The sequence below is a fragment of the Peromyscus californicus genome, unplaced genomic scaffold, assembly GCF_007827085.1.
Source record: "Peromyscus californicus insignis strain IS unplaced genomic scaffold, ASM782708v3 Scaffold_3__1_contigs__length_106647218, whole genome shotgun sequence".
In the NCBI taxonomy this organism is placed as follows: domain Eukaryota; kingdom Metazoa; phylum Chordata; class Mammalia; order Rodentia; family Cricetidae; genus Peromyscus; species Peromyscus californicus.
Genome location: NW_026294551.1, coordinates 55,627,755 through 55,649,867, shown reverse-complemented (window position 1 = coordinate 55,649,867; position 22,113 = coordinate 55,627,755). Strand labels below are relative to the sequence as shown.

The 22,113-nt window shown below is 42.6% G+C and overlaps 1 protein-coding gene across 1 annotated transcript; it reads left to right on the top strand.

Moving 5' to 3' along the window:
- Myh4 (myosin heavy chain 4) lies at window positions 1-22,113 on the top strand. The gene is made up of 38 exons (XM_052756993.1): window positions 1-590; window positions 685-828; window positions 1,136-1,292; window positions 1,925-1,952; window positions 2,047-2,161; window positions 2,554-2,646; window positions 2,789-2,852; window positions 3,005-3,103; window positions 3,218-3,321; window positions 4,908-5,046; window positions 5,726-5,844; window positions 5,938-6,087; window positions 6,629-6,799; window positions 9,186-9,495; window positions 10,544-10,617; window positions 11,138-11,225; window positions 11,304-11,421; window positions 11,595-11,718; window positions 11,811-11,947; window positions 12,063-12,318; window positions 13,291-13,533; window positions 13,803-13,979; window positions 14,192-14,337; window positions 14,610-14,700; window positions 14,790-15,179; window positions 15,628-15,754; window positions 16,112-16,230; window positions 16,354-16,550; window positions 17,018-17,201; window positions 17,290-17,455; window positions 17,550-17,674; window positions 17,918-18,226; window positions 18,824-19,027; window positions 20,315-20,440; window positions 20,528-20,698; window positions 20,784-20,888; window positions 20,987-21,082; window positions 21,858-22,113. Exons 1-38 carry the CDS (start codon window positions 387-389, stop codon window positions 22,008-22,010), a joined length of 5,823 nt encoding a protein of 1,940 aa, XP_052612953.1. The 5' UTR covers window positions 1-386; the 3' UTR covers window positions 22,011-22,113.

Below are 22,113 nucleotides of genomic sequence, written 5' to 3'. Positions count from 1 at the left end.
CTTGGGACAGATGGGTAGGGAAAGGAAATGGGGTAAACAACAAACAAACCAACAAAAACCGAAAAGCACAGAAACAAAGAGTCTGAACACACTTGTAGCCTGACAAGTGCCGTTGGATGGGTATCCATCCCTCCATATCTCTCGACTGTGGTTTACAATAGGGAAGGAAGACCAAAAGCTTAACATGTCAGGAAAATTAAACTGCCCACACAGGGCTATTAGGTCCTCTTGTCTTCGCTTAGCTCCCCGGCACAGTCCACAGGAGGAAGAGGAGAGTGAGTAAACAAAGCCTGTTAAAGTGAAACCCACGGGCCAGGGTTGTCGTTCATGTCCATTTCTTCCCTTAGGTGCACCTGGCCCTGAGCTGCCACCCATAGCCCGCAGCCATGAGTTCCGACGCCGAGATGGCCGTTTTCGGGGAGGCTGCTCCTTACCTCCGAAAGTCTGAAAAGGAGCGGATTGAGGCTCAGAACAAGCCTTTTGATGCCAAGTCGTCCGTGTTCGTGGTGGACCCAAAGGAGTCCTATGTGAAAGCCACGGTGCAGAGCAGGGAAGGGGGGAAGGTGACGGCCAAGACCGAAGGTGGAGCTGTAAGTCAAACGGAGAGGGTGAAAGGTGGGGAAGCACAGATGATCTTTTTCTGCTTCTTAGTTGGTATTAACTGGATCCTTCCACTCTTAACAGACTGTCACAGTCAAGGAAGATCAGGTTTTCTCCATGAACCCTCCCAAGTACGACAAGATCGAGGACATGGCCATGATGACCCACCTGCACGAACCCGCAGTGCTGTACAACCTCAAAGAGCGTTACGCAGCCTGGATGATCTACGTGAGTGGCCCCTGTCGTATGTCATCAAATCCGTGTACTTTCTGCTGTTGAAACGCCTCATTATGTCAGCGCTGTAAATTATGGTGTCTTCAAAGCTGCATGTGCAGAGAGAGCTCTCTGGTTAATTGCGTTAGCTGGCTATCCAGAGCGTTGGTGCCGCATGGGCCAACCGAGGGAAACAGCCAATGAATGAAACCTCCTGAGGAACAGCACTTTCTTATTTCCTCTCCCCTTGCTCACCCAGCATTATTTCTTAGCTGGAGTAATGAGGTGATTGATAACTGAGCAACTTTGTCTTTGTCCACAGACTTACTCAGGTCTATTCTGCGTCACCGTCAACCCCTACAAGTGGCTGCCGGTGTACAACCCTGAGGTGGTAGCGGCCTACCGAGGCAAAAAGCGACAGGAGGCCCCGCCCCACATCTTCTCCATCTCTGACAACGCCTACCAGTTCATGCTGACGGGTGAGTGTATCAATAATCACAGCCTCTACAAGTTCTAGAAAACACTTGAAGAGTCATAGCAGAGGCAACATATGGCCAGCACCTTGGGAATGAAACATTTTGCATACATGTGATAATTGCAATGATAAAAGTGGAAAATTTGATTTAGACTATGATGCACCAATTCCAAAAGCATAGGGAAATTTGCTCATTTATCTATGCTAGAAATCTAAATTTGTTGATGCTAATTCCAGTTCAAAGTTAATCAAAGCTAGGTATCAACTCTGCGTCTTAATTACACTTACTGTATCATCTCATTAAAAAAGTAAGCTTTGAAATTTCACAAGCACTAGAGGAAATGCAGCCTGAACACTTACAACATGACAGGATTTTGAACTATGAACCAGGTGAATGAAGGGGACATGAAACTGTGAAGCCACCTGCTTCTTGGCTGATTCTCATTGGTAAAAGAGCAAACTTGTGCATTCCATAATCCATAATCCTTCACATGAGTGATAACACCAGCATGACACAAGTGTGATAATTAGCACACCTTTTACACTTAGTTCTTAAGACTTGTGAAAAGAAGAGCACACATTTAGTAGTGTCTGAGCTTTTGTTTATTTGCTGTTGTCTGTGCTTTCCCTTCACAGATCGTGAGAACCAGTCCATCCTGATTACGTATGTAGACACCATATCCTTCTTTCTGCTGAATTTTGGTTGCTAGGCCAGTGCCTCCTGTCTTATATTCCGATTTCTCATTTGGTCCTCATAGCGGAGAATCCGGGGCCGGGAAGACTGTGAACACGAAGCGTGTCATCCAGTACTTTGCGACAATTGCAGTCACTGGAGACAAGAAAAAGGAGGAGGCGCCTTCTGGCAAAATGCAGGTGGGCATGACCATCTGAGGGAGGATGGGAGAAACCAGGCTTTTCCAAGCGTGACAAAACCATAGCAACCAGACGCCCACAATGCTGAAGTTTAGAAAATAAACCTCGGAAGGGCTTTGTGAGGAGGAGATGAACAAGGTGATATGTTAGCAAGTTCTAGGCCTGAGTTCCCACGGCCATTTCTCAGACGTGAAAATGGGCCTTGAGAGGCACCGAAATCAAGCCATGTCACAGGCATGTCCCACTTGCCCATGTGGGTTCCCTTCCTCTTTGTAAGGCCTTCCCTAGCTACAGGATGTGACCAAGGGAAAGAGAAGGACAGATAGGAAATTGTTGTCGTATGTACAACTCAGATAATCCAAGCTTTATCTTACTTCTCCATTTGTCTGAAGGGGACCCTTGAAGATCAAATCATCAGCGCCAACCCCCTGCTGGAGGCCTTTGGCAACGCCAAGACCGTGAGGAATGACAACTCCTCTCGCTTTGTAAGTCTCTTGGTCACCCTGCTCATGTGAGAACCACCTCCACACTTCCATATACACTGTGTTAATACATTTTCTACTTATTTGGTCCATAGTTAATGAAATGGTTTCCAGCTTTTAATCAACTCTCTTTTGCCTTTTTAAGGGTAAATTCATCCGGATCCATTTCGGTGCCACAGGCAAACTGGCTTCTGCAGATATTGAAACCTGTGAGTTAATAAACACTGGTGACTGAGCATCTTTTCTTTGGGGGCACACAGATTGGAAAAACCTTGCTCTTATTTCTGTTGTGTGAATTTCAAAGCTTAATTTTCTACCTTTGGTCTTTTCATTAAAAAATGTGCTTGATATGCCTTTCCAGATCTGCTAGAGAAGTCTCGAGTCACCTTCCAGCTCAAGGCTGAAAGAAGTTACCACATCTTCTATCAAATCATGTCCAACAAGAAACCAGAACTTATTGGTAAGGAGCATCTTGACTAGTTTCCACCAAGCAAGACAACATCCTGCCTATACTGTCCCTCTGAAATGTGGTGATGACCAAAGTAACTCTGCCTGCTCTTTCCCATGTGTCCAGAGATGCTTCTGATCACCACCAACCCATACGACTTCACTTACGTCAGTCAAGGTGAAATCACGGTGCCCAGCATCGATGACCAGGAAGAGCTGATGGCCACAGATGTAAGTAATAGGGAAGAGCCATGAGCTAGCAAGGTCCTTTTCAGCACACAACACTCCCCTTACATCAGAGGAGAATGGACTCGCACAGAGAGTGGGCTAGACAATGCTATCTTTCAGGCTTTCTTACACTTGGGGAAAAAAAATCACAGAATATTGAAATGCCATCCTACACATGTGTTGACATTTCAAATATCTGCAATAAATGGTAGGTACCTGGCATCCCTCACTGAGCTGGATCTTTTTTACTCTTTATGGTGTTGGTCACTTTTCCCTCAATACTTGCACCCCTATATGATTTCTTTTTTACTTTATGTCAGCCCTTGGAACCAGGAATCTTAGAAAAGCTATGATAGTTTCCCACTTTTTATAACAGAACATGAAATTTTCAAGTTCTTTATAGTTAGATATAAAGGAAAACTTTGTTTTGAATAAATGTCTACAGTAATGGGCTAGCCCTGCCCTTATTAATCATTAGGAAAAATGAATTGTCTACCTCCAAAACCACTCTTTTGGTTATTCCATGAATTTTCATTCTTATTTCTGAAACTATGGACTCTTTCCTTCTCCGCCTCTTTTCTGTAAAGATTATCATGTTTTGAGCTTATTTTCTTTACACATAAATTTGATATATAAATACATAAATTTGAATTTCTGCATAATCTTTAATTATTCTTAACTTTAATATTTTCAACACTGATAACTCAATCCCACCAAGACAGAGTTGAAGGGTGCTTAAAAAATACTTTTTTCTTAAAAAAATGTTAATAACCTATGTGTATGCCTTTATCTTACAGATACAGATTTTATTCACTGTAACATATTGCTATGCTCATATTCCAAAAACAACATGGAATTGAGACACATCCCATTGTCTAGTCTGGAAGGTTTTAAAAAAATGTAGCAACCTCACTCGAGGACCTTATTAATAATGTAGTTCCAGGACTGGGTAGCCCCAGTGAGCTACGACCAGAAGAAAGGAGGAAGTCTTAGGAGAATCACACTTTCGTATGTCTACACTGATGCTTGGTCTCTTCCATAAGCCATGTCAATGTTTAGCATGGGTAACTAAGAAAGTAACCAAAATCCAATGGGGGGGGGGGGTCAGAAAGCATTTCAACAAAACAGGAAATTTATCTTCATAAATGTCTCTTCCCTGAACGACTAGTGAATGGTCAATAAAGTTCATGCCCAGGCACCCCAAGGCCAGCCAAGTTGTGACCTGGTATCAGAGAAACAGTAGGAGCCATTGCTGCTCTTATAAGTCTTTCCACTGGACTGTCCATGTCATCTGAGGTGGGAGGGTAATCTGGGGCTGTGCATTAAGTTAGGACAACATAGGAAGAGAAGAAATGACCTGGGAAACTAGAGACAAGAAAGTGTGTGGATAACTCACATGCTGTCCTTAGTGCCCATACTCCTCAAATGATGTTTCTGTGTGGATCAGAGGGGAAGAACCCGACTCCTAAGCCATCAAAACATTAGTCAGATATATGACAGAGTGTGGTTGGGAAGAGGGAGCCAGACCCCTACCGTTCAGAGTAAGCTGGCCACTGTGATAATTGTTACTAATTCAATTTTTTCAACAGACTGCTGTGGACATCCTGGGATTCAGTGCAGATGAAAAGGTGGCCATTTACAAGCTCACAGGCGCTGTGATGCATTATGGGAATATGAAATTCAAGCAAAAGCAAAGGGAAGAGCAAGCTGAGCCAGATGGCACCGAAGGTAAGACCCCTGTTGTCACCTTCCACCTGATGAAACTGTTGACATGAGCCTTTGCAGAGGTAGGGACCTGTTTGCATTGTCTTTCTAATGAAAGACAGAAGCTTAAGGAGATAACACATTGATACATTGATATTTTACATAATTGAGCAAATTTACAGGAGCTTTATTATTTCTTCTCATTCCATGGTTCTGTTTTTCCTGTGTGGTGTGTTTGTGTGTGTGTGTGTGTGTGTGTGTGTGTGTGTGTGTGTGTGTGTGTGTGTGTGTTGTGGTGCTGGAACTGAACCCAGGGCCTTGTCCTGCACTACATCTTCACCTGTCTTCATTCTTCCTTCACATTTGATAAGAAAATACTTGCTTCTTGGTGAAAGCACATTTTATTTTGGTGAATAATTCAGCATTCCCTCTCTACCACTGGGTTAGGGGTTTCTCAAATTATTATCTGTGGTGTACTTCTGCTGTATTTTCAGTATCACACAGAGCATGGGCTCCGCCAAGCTCCAACTTACCATTCTAAGAACAAGTGTGAAGAGTGGCGGTGCTTTTCAAACATAAACAAGTGGAGAGAACTCACAACATTTGTACCTGTTTGTGTAAAACCATTGCCACCAGCAGCATCATTTGCAATGAAGTTGTGTAAGTCACTCCCGGTTCCACTGTTCTTGCTTCTTTCTCACAGTTGCTGACAAGGCCGCTTATCTGACAAGTCTGAACTCTGCTGACCTGCTCAAAGCCCTCTGCTACCCCAGGGTCAAAGTCGGCAATGAGTACGTCACCAAAGGCCAGACGGTGCAGCAGGTAAGTGTGATTTCAGCCCCCTGATTCACTTGAAGACTCAAAAGGTCATCACTGTATACAACTCAAACAACTAAACCAACACTTTCCCTGAAGGTGTACAACTCCGTGGGCGCCCTGGCCAAGGCCATATATGAGAAGATGTTCCTGTGGATGGTCACCCGCATCAACCAGCAGCTGGACACCAAGCAGCCCAGGCAGTACTTCATCGGCGTCTTGGACATCGCTGGCTTTGAGATTTTTGATGTGAGTTATGAACTGATTAGCAAATGCACATTGGCAGTCACTTGGCTGATCTTCTTGGAGCCCTGGAAATACGCTTCCCAAAATATAAAATATGATCAACAAAAAAGTATAAATTCCTGCTGAAGTGGGTCATTGGAGGGATCTGAACAAGTCAAGGGTGTGAATAGGAAAAGAGAGAATGCTATGTTTTCAGGACTAGAGTCTCAAAGGTTGACCATGAAAGCTTGTTCAAAGTTGATCTTGGATTCAAGCACATGAGGATAGAAATGCATGCTTAGGTCACTCTCAATTACTATTTCAAAGATCTCCTATTTAACAGCATTTTGCCCAATATGTAAGATTTCATATAGTTCCTTGGAAAATATTTGAGGATTTAACTCTTGATTTAAAATTATAACACCCTTTAAGAGATAATCTGAAGGTCTAAATCTTCAATATAATAACCCAAAATGTCTCAAAATTTGAAGAAAATGTATTAGCTGTGTTATAGATACAAATACGGAATTTATGACCAATTTCCTATGTTTATCTCTTCCCATAGTTCAACACCTTAGAGCAGCTGTGCATCAACTTCACCAACGAGAAACTGCAACAGTTTTTCAACCACCACATGTTCGTGCTGGAGCAGGAGGAGTACAAGAAGGAAGGCATTGATTGGGAGTTCATTGACTTTGGGATGGACCTGGCTGCCTGCATTGAGCTCATTGAGAAGGTTTGTGTGACTTTTCAAACTTTAAAACAGGAACAACTTGTCCCTCTTCCTATGTTTACTTACATGCCAATTCTCAATCCCAGTTCTCAAAGAGTAATCAGTGATATCTCATGGCATGCCTGTGTGCTCTGATTAGTTCTCAGGTATATCATAGGTAATCTGTTACTAAGAAATAAAGTAAAGTAGTTTCTAGAAAATAGCTATAACACATACACATACAAAACACACAGAGTCACATCCTCCCTCCCTCTCTCCCCTCCCCCTCTGGTTTTTCAATACAGGGTTTCTCTGTGTACCCCTGGCTGTCCTAGAACTCAGTCTGTAGACCAGGCTGGTATCTAACTCAAAAAGATCTGCCTGCCTCTGCCTCCTGAATGCTGGGATTAAAGGCATGCACCATCACTGCCCAGCTGATTCATATTTTCAACTCTTATAATTTTATGCTTTCTCAGTTTTTTAAAGACATATGGTATCACAATGTAATCCTTGCTGGCCTTGGAACTCACTACATAAAATTAGGCCAACTTTGAACTGACAGAGAGTCTCCTCCTCCATCTGTCTTCTGAGTGCTAGGATTAAAGGCGTGTACCATGGGCTTCTTTCGTCCTCATTTTTATTACTATGTGATTTCATTGGCATGGAAGAAAGGGATGAAAGTACAGCTAGTCCTTTGAATAGTCAATTAATCCTGGCGTGGCTATTGGTACATTGCATATGCATCCTCCCTTATGTACAGTAGAACAAGGCAGTGCAAAGTAAGATGCTTAAGGTTGGACAGTTAACTGTTAAATTCATCAATTCATTCCTTCTCATGATTACTACCAAGTAAATACCTAAGCTTCTATTTGACCTTACCCTGGGAATGAGCTCTGAATTCCCCCTTAGTAATTAAGAGAATTAGTAATTAAGGAAATCAATCTAATTAGGTTAGAGCAACAGATGTATCATATTTAGATAGAAATCATTAAGCAATTTAAACATTCAAAAGTGTTGGGATCTTGTGACTGGAGAGATGGCTCAGTGGTTAAGAGTGCTTATTGCTTTATCATGAAGTCTGGAGTTTTGATTCCAGCACCCACATCAAGTGGCTCACAAACACCTGTAAACCAACCTCCAAGGGATCCTATATCCTTTTCTGGCCTCCACAGGCCTCCAAACATACAAGCATGTGCATATTCTCTCTCTCTCTCTCTCTCTCTCTCTCTCTCTCTCTCTCTCTCTCTCTCTCTCTCTCACACACACACACACACACACACACACACACACACACACACACACACTTGGATCTTGTCATGGTACCAAGAAAGAACATAGAGCCAGGCAGTGGTGGTGCATGCCTTTAATCCCAGCACTCCGAGGCAGAGGCAGGCAGATTGCTGTGAGTTCGAGGAAAGCCTGGGCTACAGAGTGAGTTCCAGGAAAGGTGCAAAGCTACACAGAGAAATCCTGTCTCCAAAAAACCTAAAAAAAAAAGAAAGAAAGAACCTATGTGAAATCTCCTGAAGCAATGATAAAGTAGAAATAAAATGCAATTGCCAGCTGGGAAAATTTGAAATACTCAGATCAAAATTCACAAAAATATGAAAAAAAGAACAGGAAAAAAACCTAGGATGCACAATTTAAGAAAATATGTTAATTTGGTGATATAATAGTTCCACTGCTTAGCAAAACTATATGGTCCCTAGAAAAAGTATTTATTTCCTTCACTAATATTTCAACTTCTGGATTATCAAAATGACTTTTGAGCGTAAATTTGTGAATTTGTATAATCACCAATGCTGAATTTGCTTTCAATCTTTTGTATCAAATTTGTCTCAGAAAAGTCAAACTGCTTCATGAGCAGAACCGATGGATCACCAATGCTTAACTCCATAGAGATGGGGGGGGGGGGCGGGGCTGAAAGTACAAAGGGTTTTCATGACACAACAGGAGATGCACTTGATGAAGTTTCATTTTTGGTCATTGGAATGTAGTCTTTCCTTTTCACCTCTTTTCCATGTCTAGAGTTATGGTGAAGGATGTTATACTGCGAGAAAGAAGTATTCAGAGCATATATGAGTATATATAGTCATAGGATAAAAATTGAGCTTTGAGATGGTAATTTTAGAATTTAATTTTACTCACTGAACACAACATTTGCCAGATGGTACAGATGAACTTTTAAACTAAGTCTTTCAGCAACATATACCCTATGCAGTCTTCAGATGATGACTGCCGTATTTTGTCAGAAGAGGGGAGTACTAAGGTAGGCTCTCATCTGTTTAAGACATACTTCCAAGTTCTTCTTTTGGAATGCCTTCTTTTCAGGTTTGCACTAATCACACAAACTACTTGGGCACAGTTTTCTAAAGGACTCATCACTATCTTCTCCCTTTTTAATACTTAGCCAATGGGCATCTTCTCCATCCTGGAAGAGGAGTGCATGTTCCCCAAGGCAACAGACACCTCCTTCAAGAACAAGCTCTATGAACAGCATCTTGGAAAGTCCAACAACTTCCAGAAGCCCAAGCCCGCCAAAGGCAAGGCCGAGGCCCACTTCTCGCTGGTGCACTATGCAGGCACCGTGGACTACAACATTATTGGCTGGCTGGACAAGAACAAGGACCCCCTGAATGAGACCGTAGTGGGGCTGTACCAGAAGTCTGGCTTGAAGACTCTGGCTTTCCTATTTTCTGGGGGACAGGCTGCTGAAGCAGGTAATTTTTGATAGTATCAATTTGTTCTAAGAATCACACCATAGAAATATACCATCTGTCAGAGACAATATAGATCAGCGGTTCTCACCCTGTGGGTTGTGACTCCTTGGGTGGGGGGCTCAAATGAACATTTCACATGGGTCACTTAAGACCATCACAGAACACATATATTTACATTACAATTCATTAAAGTAGAAAAATTTCATCTATGAAGTAGCAACAAAAATTATTTTATGGTTGGGAGTCACCAAAACATGAGGAACTGTATTAAAGGATCAAAGCACTAGGAAGTTGAAAAGTACTGATATAAGTGTTGCAAAATCTACTGTGAGAGTTCAGGCTAATGTGAACGAAATGAAAGAAAGTGTATTAACAACCATGGTACACAGGCATCAGGAATCGTTCGGTCCATAGCTTGTTTATCAATGAGAATGTAAATTTAGAAGGTTCCGTAATTTCTGATGATTGTACCAGCCACTTTTCCACATCAATAATACTGCTTCTATCAAGGGTCCAGCTAAGTCGGAGATAAGGAAACCCTTCACCAGGGCACAACACTAGGGTAACTGAAGAGATTGTATTTCATTCCTAAGTATCTGAAGTCCAGATGTACAAGTAACAACACGGGGACATAGGAAAATAGATATTACGAGTCCTTGCTGATGAACCAAGCTCAACTTGGTTGAGCTTGCATGGAACTCTGCCTGTTCTAGGGGATATGTGCACTGGCAGGACCTTACTCCTCTGTCTTCTGGGTGGAACCTGCAGGAAGCAGACACTGCTGATCTGGATGGAGTCAGGGAGTCCTACCACCTACCCATATCTTCCAACTTCTGCATACTTTTTTGCTCTTCCCTGGGTATCTATAACCATGCAGTGACTACTGTATCTTCATCTAGAATTGAGATAGATGAGCTATGGAAGGAAGAAAGGGAAGGAGTACCAAAGGCTCTTGAGGAAATGTGGCCATCCTGATGCTGGTGGACACAAGAAGACTCAAAGGCTTCAGCTAGTAATCCCCTCTCCATTTTTTGTTTCTGTTTTTCAGAGGGTGGCGGTGGTGGAAAGAAAGGTGGCAAAAAGAAGGGTTCATCTTTCCAGACGGTGTCAGCTCTCTTCAGGGTACAGTATATATAATCCTACACTTAGAAGATAATTAAACTGTCCTTAATGAGAGGTTTTAAAGGATGCTTATGGTAAACGTGAAAAAAGTAGTATTGTATTTTTTTTTAAATCTGAAAAATACTTCAGGAAATTTTTAACAAAAAGAAGGCATACTACATCTCTTTTACAGCAAAGCCTATTATTATAAATGAGGTATTTCCCCAAGCTTCAAATACAAGAGATCTGGTAGAAGAGAGATTTTACATAAAATCAAGCCCTCTTTAAAAAGCACCCACCGTATTCAATTACATCCATTCCATATGATCAAAGTCTCAAGACAAAACTTTTCTGATTGGCACAGTTTGAAAAAAACAAACTGAAATGGACTACTTTTATATAATGAGGAATGTTCTAGAAATTCACCTTCCAGACCTAGGATTTCTCTTGGTCATCATGGTTTGAGACAGTTTGTTAGAATGTGAGAGAGAGGAAAGCTACAGCCACACATTATTCTAAATCTCTCCATACGGTTTTATAGGAGAATTTAAATAAGCTGATGACCAACTTGAAGAGCACCCACCCCCACTTTGTCCGCTGCCTCATTCCCAATGAGACTAAGACTCCTGGTAAGACACTTCTCATGCGCAGAGCAACCTCAGTGTGGCTTCTCTTTAGATGGCTGTAAGATGTGTTCCCCTTTCCAGGTGCAATGGAGCACGAATTGGTCCTGCATCAGCTCAGGTGTAACGGGGTGCTGGAAGGCATCCGCATCTGCCGGAAGGGGTTCCCCAGCAGGATCCTCTATGCAGACTTCAAGCAGAGGTTTGTCTCACATCTTCCAATGTTTTATATAGAGCAGTGTTAAATTTTATTGCCATTTGGTTTGCCATTGTTTGATTGATCCATTTTTTTTCAATAGTAGCTACTACTGTTCTAACTTTTATTTCTCGGTGAAGAAAAAAATTATGTTTTAAATATGCTTTTCATTTCGACAGATACAAAGTTCTGAATGCAAGTGCTATCCCAGAAGGTCAATTCATTGACAGCAAGAAGGCCTCTGAGAAGCTTCTGGGTTCTATTGACATCGACCACACCCAGTACAAATTTGGTCACACTAAGGTACCACCAAGTCCAAATTGCTGACACAAATTTAGCGTTTTTTAGAGTTTCTGCTTGAGTGGAAATAACAAATCTCACTGTCCTCTGCCAAGGTTTTCTTTAAAGCTGGCCTGCTGGGAACTCTAGAGGAGATGCGAGATGACAAGTTGGCTCAGCTCATCACCCGCACTCAAGCCATGTGCAGAGGGTATTTGATGAGGGTGGAGTTCAAGAAGATGATGGAGAGGAGGTGAGGAAGAAAGCGTGTTTGCCTTTTCCACCACTGTCATCACTGAACTCGGAGCAATTGTGATGGTCACATTACACATTTTTGCCCATTTTTATCTATTTCTCTCCTTCCACAGAGAGTCCATCTTCTGCATCCAGTACAACGTCCGCGCCTTCATGAATGTGAAACACTGGCCCTGGATGAAGCTGTATTTCAAGATCAAGCCTCTCCTGAAGAGTGCGGAGACAGAGAAGGAGATGGCCAACATGAAGGAAGATTTTGAGAAGGCCAAGGAGGATCTGGCTAAGTCAGAGGCAAAAAGGAAAGAGCTAGAAGAAAAGATGGTAGCTCTGATGCAAGAAAAAAATGACCTGCAGCTCCAGGTTCAAGCTGTGAGTGCCATGCATTGCACAGAGCCCTTTCATATTACTAATCAGGATGTGACTGGAATTACAGGCTTCAGAGTAAATGATTTATACGCAGGAATCTTCTGTGGTTTCCTGACTTTCAAAAACACTGATTCAGACCCAAAGAAACAACACCTGCAAAGCCACACCCATGATGCTTATGTTCATGTGTGCATCCTACCCACACATCCATGATGCTTGTGTTCATCCTACACACACATTCATGTTTATTTTCAAATGTGTATCACACACACACACACATACACACACACACACACACACACACACACACACACACACACACACACACATCCATGATGCCTAAGTTCATATGTGCATCCTACACACACACACACACACACACACACACACACACACACACACACACACACAAAATATGATTATGTTCACGTGTGTATCCTACACACACATTCATGATGTTTATGTTCATATGTGCTTTCTACACAGTCTGGTCACTAGTGAATAAAGTCATGAAAATATCTCTAGGTATTTTCCTTTCTGTATGGAGCACCCTCTTATATTAGAATATTCTCTTTCATAAATATTGTTGAAATTTAACTAGAAAGCACATTGTTTTTATCAGGGCAGAAAAAAGGCTAATTTAAGCCCTTAATTGATTGTGGAAAAAAACTGAACCCAAGAATTAGTAAATTACTTTTCCAAGGGACTGAGGGCTAGTAGATCATATATTTTTGCAACAAAGTTATCTTTTCCTGATTTTATCTTCCACACATGGATATTTAGAGAGAATGTTACTCTGCTTGATCAAAGGATTTTAAGATACTTGCACTTTGTCCATTTAATTCTTTAAAAGTTGGTAATTTAATGGCCTATCCATTGACCAAGTGGTGGTCATCCATTCCCAACTTTTAACACGTGAGTGTGTGTTTGCAGATAGAGCCCACACAAATGAAAATGCACTATTCCTCCCCTTAGGAAGCAGATGGCTTGGCTGATGCAGAGGAACGATGTGACCAGCTGATCAAAACCAAAATCCAGCTGGAGGCCAAAATCAAAGAGCTAACTGAGAGAGCTGAGGATGAGGAGGAGATCAACGCTGAGCTGACCGCCAAGAAGAGAAAGCTGGAGGATGAGTGCTCAGAGCTGAAGAAAGACATCGACGACCTTGAGCTAACACTGGCCAAGGTTGAGAAGGAGAAGCATGCCACAGAGAACAAGGTACAATTATTATTCACTTTAAAGCATTTACAAGTGTTTATTTAGTGCTGAACTTTAAACGTTAAAAATTACTGAACGTGAAAGAAAAAAGTCACAACCACGACATCTGTTTGCTTTCACCTTAATATCCCATTGTATTCAGCCACATAGCCAACCTTGGTTTCTGACTGCTGTCAGGATGATGTTGTCCTAAGATGTTGCATTATCACACATTTTTGTCAAGATGGCATGTTTTCATCAGCCTTCCTACCATCTGTTCAAATCTAAAGGTGAAAAACCTCACAGAGGAGATGGCAGGCCTGGACGAAAATATCGCCAAGCTGACCAAGGAGAAGAAGGCCCTCCAAGAGGCCCACCAGCAGACCCTGGATGACCTGCAGGCAGAGGAGGACAAAGTCAACACCCTGACCAAAGCCAAAACCAAGCTTGAACAGCAAGTGGATGATGTGAGTCTGAAAAATATCTTCCTCCTTAGAAGGAATGAAATAAACAATGGTGAAATGAGGCCATCAGTGTTGTCCATGAGCCTCGAAAGTCAGGCTTTGGGTCTTCATGCTGTTTGTTCTCTTATATGTTTTTTTTTTTTCTTGAGTTTCTGGCTAACAGCATATGTATGGTTCAATACTTGAGAACCTAAACGAAATCCATTATAATTTAGCTTGAAGGATCACTGGAACAGGAAAAGAAGCTTCGGATGGACTTAGAAAGAGCCAAGAGGAAACTGGAGGGGGACCTCAAATTGGCCCAAGAATCCACAATGGACATAGAAAATGACAAACAGCAACTTGATGAGAAACTCAAAAAGTAAGTGTGATGGAATTCAGCTCTGGCTTCTCACCGTGTCAGCACAGATGAAACACGTGTTTAAATGTTTCCCAATTATTGCCTTATGACACTTGGGGTAAAATAAACAATGGCAACTTTGATTTTTTTTATTTAGTTAGAATGGCACATTGTGACTTGTGAAACACGTACTGCTCTATTTTTTAAGGCCATCAGTATGAAAAAGTTCAATTATACATAGATGGGGCTGTGGGAAGAATTGACCATAAGCTAATGTGTTGCTGTTAAACTAGGAAAGAGTTTGAAATGAGCAATCTGCAAAGCAAGATTGAAGATGAGCAGGCCCTTGGCATGCAGCTGCAGAAGAAAATCAAGGAGTTGCAAGTAAGTAAATGGCTTCCATCAGTCTAACTCATCGGAAAAAATAAATGACTGACCCAAGAAGCTGAGTCTGTACTTTCCACCATCCCCAGGCCCGCATTGAGGAGCTGGAGGAGGAAATCGAGGCAGAGAGGGCCTCCAGAGCCAAAGCAGAGAAGCAGCGCTCTGACCTCTCCAGAGAACTGGAAGAGATCAGTGAGAGGCTGGAAGAAGCCGGTGGGGCCACTTCAGCCCAGATCGAGATGAACAAGAAGAGAGAGGCTGAGTTCCAGAAGATGCGCAGAGACCTGGAGGAGGCCACCCTGCAGCATGAAGCCACAGCAGCTGCTCTTCGGAAGAAGCACGCGGACAGTGTGGCTGAGCTTGGGGAGCAGATTGACAACCTGCAGCGTGTCAAGCAGAAGCTGGAGAAGGAGAAGAGCGAGCTGAAGATGGAGATCGATGACCTCGCTAGTAACATGGAGACTGTCTCCAAAGCCAAGGTCTTTCCTAACTTCTTATCTTTATCTGAAATACTTGAAAGTGACTATATACTGTATGTGACTCTAGCTAGTCACACTGCATGCCATCTGAGATTTTCTGATCGACATCACTGTATTGAATAGAAGCCCTCAAGTTTACACATCTTATTTTTAAAAATCACCTTAAACTTTGTTGCTATGGCCGCCACAGTAGTAATGCAATGACAAGGAAGAGTCCCCTCTCCATGATGTGGGCCATAAATGATGCTCATGTTTCCCCAAAGACAGGAATTCCACATTCATTCAATCAGTCACCTATGCTCCTCCACTGCTTTCCATGCACGGTGCGAGGCTTTGACAGCAACATAAATAATACTCTGTGCCTGTCATACATAGTTCCAGATCTTTAAATCTCAGCCTTCAGAGTAGAAATGTGTCATCTTGTCTTATTTTCTATTTCCCACCCCAGGGGAACCTTGAGAAGATGTGCCGCACCCTGGAGGATCAGCTGAGTGAAGTGAAGACGAAGGAAGAGGAACAGCAGCGCCTAATCAATGAGCTGTCGACCCAGAAGGCCCGCTTGCACACAGAGTCAGGTCAGTCCGTGAGCATCACTACCTTTGGAACAGCAAAGCATGGAAGATCGGGACCATTTGTGAAGCATGGGTCACACCTTGTCCATCGTGTGCACATTTATGATTTCTTACTCCTTCATCTTTAGAGTATAAGATCGTTACAAAACAATGACTCTAAGCTATACTTGAGGGCTGGGGGAGATTAATCTCTTGGGTTTAGAAGAGTTTTGTTACATCAGTCCTAAAATACCAAAGAAAGCAGCGCGCTACCACTCTGGAGACATCGTTTGCATTATATGAAATAGGAGGGTCCAATACTATTCCACTTTACTCTTTGCCGAGACAAAAGAATTCAATCATTCATATTTTCTCTCTCAGGTGAGTTTTCCCGACAGCTAGATGAGAAAGACGCTATGGTGTCTCAGCTCTCCCGAGGCAAACAAGCATTTACACAACAAATTGAGGAACTAAAAAGACAGCTAGAAGAGGAGTCAAAGGTGAGAATCCTCAGCTGATACTTTCATTCATGAAACGGGGCAACCTGACACACTACTGAACTTCAAAAGAGACTATCAGTGATCAGAACACAAATTCACATCATATAATTTTGGGTTATTTAGGCCAAGAACGCACTGGCTCACGCCCTGCAGTCAGCCCGCCATGACTGTGACCTGCTGCGGGAACAATATGAGGAGGAGCAGGAAGCTAAAGCTGAGCTGCAGAGGGCCATGTCCAAGGCCAACAGTGAGGTGGCCCAGTGGAGGACAAAATATGAGACGGACGCTATCCAGCGCACGGAGGAGCTAGAGGAGGCCAAGTATGGGTTTCAATGAGTTAAACAGAAAGAAACCAAAAAGAAGGGAAACTAGGAAAAAATATTCATGCCACGGTGAATCATCAAATAATTTTACAACTTCCATATCTATACAGTTAAGAGGATCATCTGCACAATGTCTAGGATCCCATTCAATTATAACATTATTGAGGAAATGTATCCTCTACTGAGTTGTCTGGGTTAACTCAGCTTCAGAGTCCTCCCCTTTCCTCCTTCTCTCTGGCGTTGTAGATATGTTTGATAACATTTGAAATGAAGAGGAACTCACCAGGGAAATCAGAACTCAGAAAGAGATAAAATGGGCTCTAAGAAGTAATTCTGGGAAAACCTGTGGGCATACAAAAATAAAAGATCTCAGGGGAAAATAGACTTTCCTAATCAGCAGCTAGGCAGAGTTCATTGTGGTAATTGATTCTTCTCTTGGTCACTCACACTGACCAACTCCTCAGGAAGAAGCTGGCTCAGCGTCTGCAGGATGCAGAGGAACACGTAGAAGCTGTGAATTCCAAATGTGCTTCTCTTGAAAAGACGAAGCAGCGGCTCCAGAATGAAGTGGAGGACCTCATGATTGATGTGGAGAGGTCTAACGCTGCCTGCGCGGCACTTGATAAGAAGCAAAGGAACTTTGACAAGGTAGTCCACGTGATCCGTGAAGTGTCCCTCTTGGGGGAAAGAGGTATTATACCCAGGTTCAGAGTTTTAACTAATGATGTCCTCCCAGGTTCTAGCAGAATGGAAACAGAAATATGAGGAGACTCAGGCTGAGCTTGAAGCCTCCCAGAAAGAGTCCCGTTCTCTCAGCACCGAGCTGTTCAAGGTCAAGAACGCCTACGAGGAGTCTCTGGATCAACTCGAGACTCTGAAGAGAGAAAACAAGAATCTCCAGCGTGAGTCCCAACTTTTCCAATCCTAGTCAGCCCTGGCTGGACCCTCCCATGTTGCCACCGTTCCCACCACTTCCTCTCATCTCTTCTTCCACAGAGGAGATTTCTGACCTGACGGAGCAGATCGCAGAGGGAGGGAAGCATATCCATGAACTGGAGAAAATAAAGAAACAAATTGATCAAGAAAAGAGTGAATTGCAGGCGTCCCTAGAGGAAGCAGAGGTATACACGTTGTTTGCGCAGCTGTCCATTATAAACAAACTGAAAAGAGAATGGCAACGGAGGTCTACCATTTTGTAAGCTTTAGGGGGGCAATGCTCGCCATCAAGAGAAAACCTGATATGTATGTCTCGCAAATGCAGAAAAATGATCTAAGCTGAGATGTGTGAAAGTTTGGGGAGGAGGGCTAAATGCCTCCTTGAGAAATCGCCATAGTGAGGTCACCAAAATGTCGCTTCTATTAAGGCATCTCTTGAACACGAAGAGGGCAAAATTCTCCGCATCCAGCTTGAGTTGAATCAGGTGAAATCTGAGATTGACCGCAAAATTGCTGAAAAAGATGAAGAAATAGATCAGCTGAAGAGAAACCACCTCAGAGTCGTGGAGTCCATGCAGAGCACGCTGGACGCGGAGATCAGGAGCAGGAATGATGCCCTGAGGATTAAGAAGAAGATGGAAGGAGACCTCAATGAGATGGAAATCCAGTTGAACCATGCCAACCGCCAGGCTGCAGAGGCGATCAGGAACCTCCGGAACACACAAGGAATGCTGAAGGTACCTTGGGGTGAACACATGCTGTTTCAGCAGGCTATGTGTTACTGGAGAGCTCAAGTCTTAAAATTTTAGGAAAATTACAGGCCATAAATTGTCAAAGGAATGTGGTAGCAAGATTTTAAAAAAAAAAAAATGTATCTTGGAAAGGAGCTAAGTTTCGTCTGAAAGGTCCAAGAGAGAATTTGCTTTGTCATCTGAGACAAAATGAGGGGTTAATATGTGAAGACAGAGTGATGAAAGAGTTCAGCCTTCCAAGTGCGAAGACTGTAGGCGTGACCCACCAAATCCGGATCCTGGATTTCCCTTCCTAAATATGTAAAATAATGTAATCAGGTTAGCTGATTTTTAAGGATTCCTGACACAGAGTTTCATAGATTTATCCATGATTGTTTTTATGATTTGGGATCTGAAATAAAACATTATGTGCTTTTACATTGACGGATTGCACCAGGGTTCCAGGACTACGTCCTTACTGGCACTTGTAAATGCTTCTATTTAATCAGACTTGGAGTTCGTAAGATCCAGGTGTGAGCCTGATGGTAAATTTGAATCCACATTCACTGGGACACAAGTAAGAGTTTCTCTGATTTCTTGCAGGACACTCAGCTGCACTTGGATGATGCTCTCCGAGGCCAGGATGACCTTAAAGAGCAGCTGGCCATGGTGGAGCGCAGAGCGAACCTGATGCAGGCTGAGATCGAGGAGCTGCGGGCATCCCTGGAACAGACAGAGAGGAGCAGGAGAGTGGCGGAGCAAGAGCTGCTGGATGCCAGTGAGCGTGTGCAGCTCCTACACACCCAGGTGAGGTTCAGGACCAGGCTTATCAAAGGCACTCCCTGAAGCTAAAGGCAGCCTGAGGGGATGTTCACAAGATGTACACGTAATATTGGCAGGGAAACTTTCCCAGGGTTTTGGGAAATGCACAGAAGGATCTAAGTATGTACCAAGACATAGACAGTTTACAAGTCCACTTACGGGCTGGTGCAGTTGTGGACAAGAAAGGATCTGGAGTTTAAAACTTATATAAAGAAGCACAGAAAACCACCCATGAGGAGATATGTATACAACACTGGTAGCCATCTTGTCATTTGAAACTCTACACAGTAAATAAATAGGCAAAAAAAAAAATGTAAAAATAACAAGTCATCATGATATTTATTATCATGTGCGAACCTAAAATTAACCTCATGGGATATATAAAGAGCTCTTGTGTTCAAATCCATGGAGCCGTCATTAGTGTACTTGTGTTCTACCCTGCATTTGTCAAGTAAATGGTGGTATATCCTTGCAATGATCATATGAAACATTCGCTGCCTCAGAAAGACAGTCACAAAACAGTAAAAGAATAAAACAAATTAAGGTGAGGGATCCCCTAGCTTTCTTCTGTAAAAAAGTATGCAAGAAACATTCAAAAGCATAAGCAAAAGTGTTATTAATGGTTGTCTCTGGTTACTGAGCATGTATTATTTTTTGTCTTATGCTAATTTGCATGCCCTCTACTTTTTAAATAATAAACCTATGTAACATAATATTTTGTACATTGTAATATATAAAATCAGCAATTATGGGAATGTTCAAATCAATATTGTAATTTTTTAATCAAATTTATTAATATATAACACTTTTCTTACTAATTATGAATATCTAGAATTGATTGACTATTTCAAATACTGTTAACTTTCCAAAAACATGGGGATTCATTCCTGGTCAATCATTTGTACTAATAAAGATGCTATTTATGAACTTATAACATAGAGCCAACCAATATGGATGAACAGCTAAAATTAATGAGCTATTTTTCATCAGCCGTGTGGTACACAGCATTCTAAAGCGGGATGGCTTTACTTTGTGTTTACAAGCATCCATGGATAACAAGTAAATACCTTTGGCACTAGAGATTAAATTTTACATCGAATCATTTATGTTTTATGACCAAGGATATAGGTAGAAAAAGACACAAGCTTGGAAATAACTTCTGATTTTATTTTTATTCTGAACATTTTTAATTATCAACAATTTAGAACTTAATAGACTAGTTATAAATGTAATTAAACGTAGTTTTCTTATTTTTTTTTAAATTTACAACAGAACACCAGCCTCATCAACACCAAGAAGAAGCTGGAGACAGATATTTCCCAGATCCAGGGAGAGATGGAGGACATTGTCCAGGAAGCCCGCAATGCAGAAGAGAAGGCCAAGAAAGCCATCACTGACGTGAGCAGAGGGCAAGATGGAAATGGCAAATCTGAATCCTGCCAGACCTTTCCAGCCCTTATCCAACTCTGTCTTATCACTCACCAGGCTGCCATGATGGCGGAGGAGCTGAAGAAGGAGCAGGACACCAGCGCCCACCTGGAGCGGATGAAGAAGAACATGGAGCAGACGGTGAAGGACCTGCAGCACCGTCTAGACGAGGCTGAGCAGCTGGCGCTGAAGGGCGGCAAGAAGCAGATCCAGAAACTGGAGGCCAGGGTGGGTGTCCCCGTGTTCCCTCAGCTCCTGGCCTGCGTGTGTGAACAGTTGCAGGCAAACCGTTGACCGTGCTTTTCTCTTCCAGGTGAGGGAGCTCGAAAATGAGGTTGAAAATGAACAGAAGCGCAACATTGAAGCAGTCAAGGGTCTTCGCAAGCACGAGAGGAGAGTGAAGGAACTCACTTACCAGGTGACTGGCCTGCCCTTCTCCACCAGGCCTGCAGCCCTTGAGAAAACAGAGTAGAGTAGTGTCAGCTAACGATGCCCTCCGCTTGCTGCGTCTTTCAGACCGAGGAGGACCGCAAGAACGTGCTCAGGCTGCAGGACTTGGTGGACAAGCTGCAGACTAAAGTGAAAGCCTACAAGAGACAAGCTGAGGAGGCTGTGAGTATCTCCTCAGAAAAAGAATGCTCCAGGACCATGTCCGGTTCTGTGAAGCATCCAAGTCCCTCACATCCAAGGGGCTTTCTTCTAAGGCAATGATCAAACCAGGAGTCCAAACTTAGGTGGGAAAATGAGTATTGATTTGGAAAACTAAAATTTTGCTACAAATTATTAGAGCTTTAGACATGTTAGTTGATTTCTCGGAGACTGCATCAAGTAAGGTTTCAAATGAGTTAACACAGAAATGTTTCACCATTGCACTATATTCACTATCTAGAACATTCCAAATTCCCAGCATTCATAGGGACAGTGCAAATGAGGGTCTGAATTATTCTAAGCCTTACTTATTATTATGATTAAATACAGTTCTGAACTTCAAAAAAAATTAATCTTTCTCATTCTGAAAGTTCTGAACTCTTCCTTGGGGCTCTCTGTCCCCAATGTCACTACCGTGTCTTCTCTTTAAAGTTCGTTTTGCAGAAACAAGATTAACTCAGATCCCTGCTTCTTTGGCCTCTGTGTAGTCACTACAGCATCCTCAGTTTGCCGGAAAAGAGTCAAATGAAAGAGACCAAAGGAGGGGGCGTGCAAGAACACTCATTCATGTAGTTAGATCCGTGGGATGCTCCGCCCCCAAACAAGAATGCCACCAATTGACAGGACCCTTTTACTTTCTCATTCAGGAAGCAAATCCTGTAGCTCCTTTTAGCAACAAAGGTAGTTAGCAAGTAGAAAATGTCAAATCTTGTGTTCTCCAATGCTTTCCCGTTCACAGGAGGAACAATCCAATGTCAACCTGGCCAAGTTCCGCAAGATCCAGCATGAGCTGGAGGAAGCCGAGGAGCGGGCTGACATCGCCGAGTCCCAGGTCAACAAGCTGCGGGTGAAGAGCCGGGAGGTTCACACCAAAGTCATCAGTGAAGAATAATTCATTCTTCTGTTGAAAGGTGACAGAAGAAATCACAAAATGTGATGTTCTTTGTCACTATCCTGTATATCAGCTAAATAAAATCTGCAGATAATTTTGCAAT

Excerpts from the sequence above, each read along its gene's own strand:
- Myh4 (XM_052756993.1), top strand. The coding sequence starts at position 387 with ATGAGTTCCGACGCCGAGATGGCCGTTTTCGGGGAGGCTGCTCCTTAC. Across the intron at positions 14,701-14,789 it reads AGAAAATCAAGGAGTTGCAA|GCCCGCATTGAGGAGCTGGA; the intron begins GTAAGTAAATGG and ends CACCATCCCCAG. Across the intron at positions 20,441-20,527 it reads CCAAGAAAGCCATCACTGAC|GCTGCCATGATGGCGGAGGA; the intron begins GTGAGCAGAGGG and ends ATCACTCACCAG.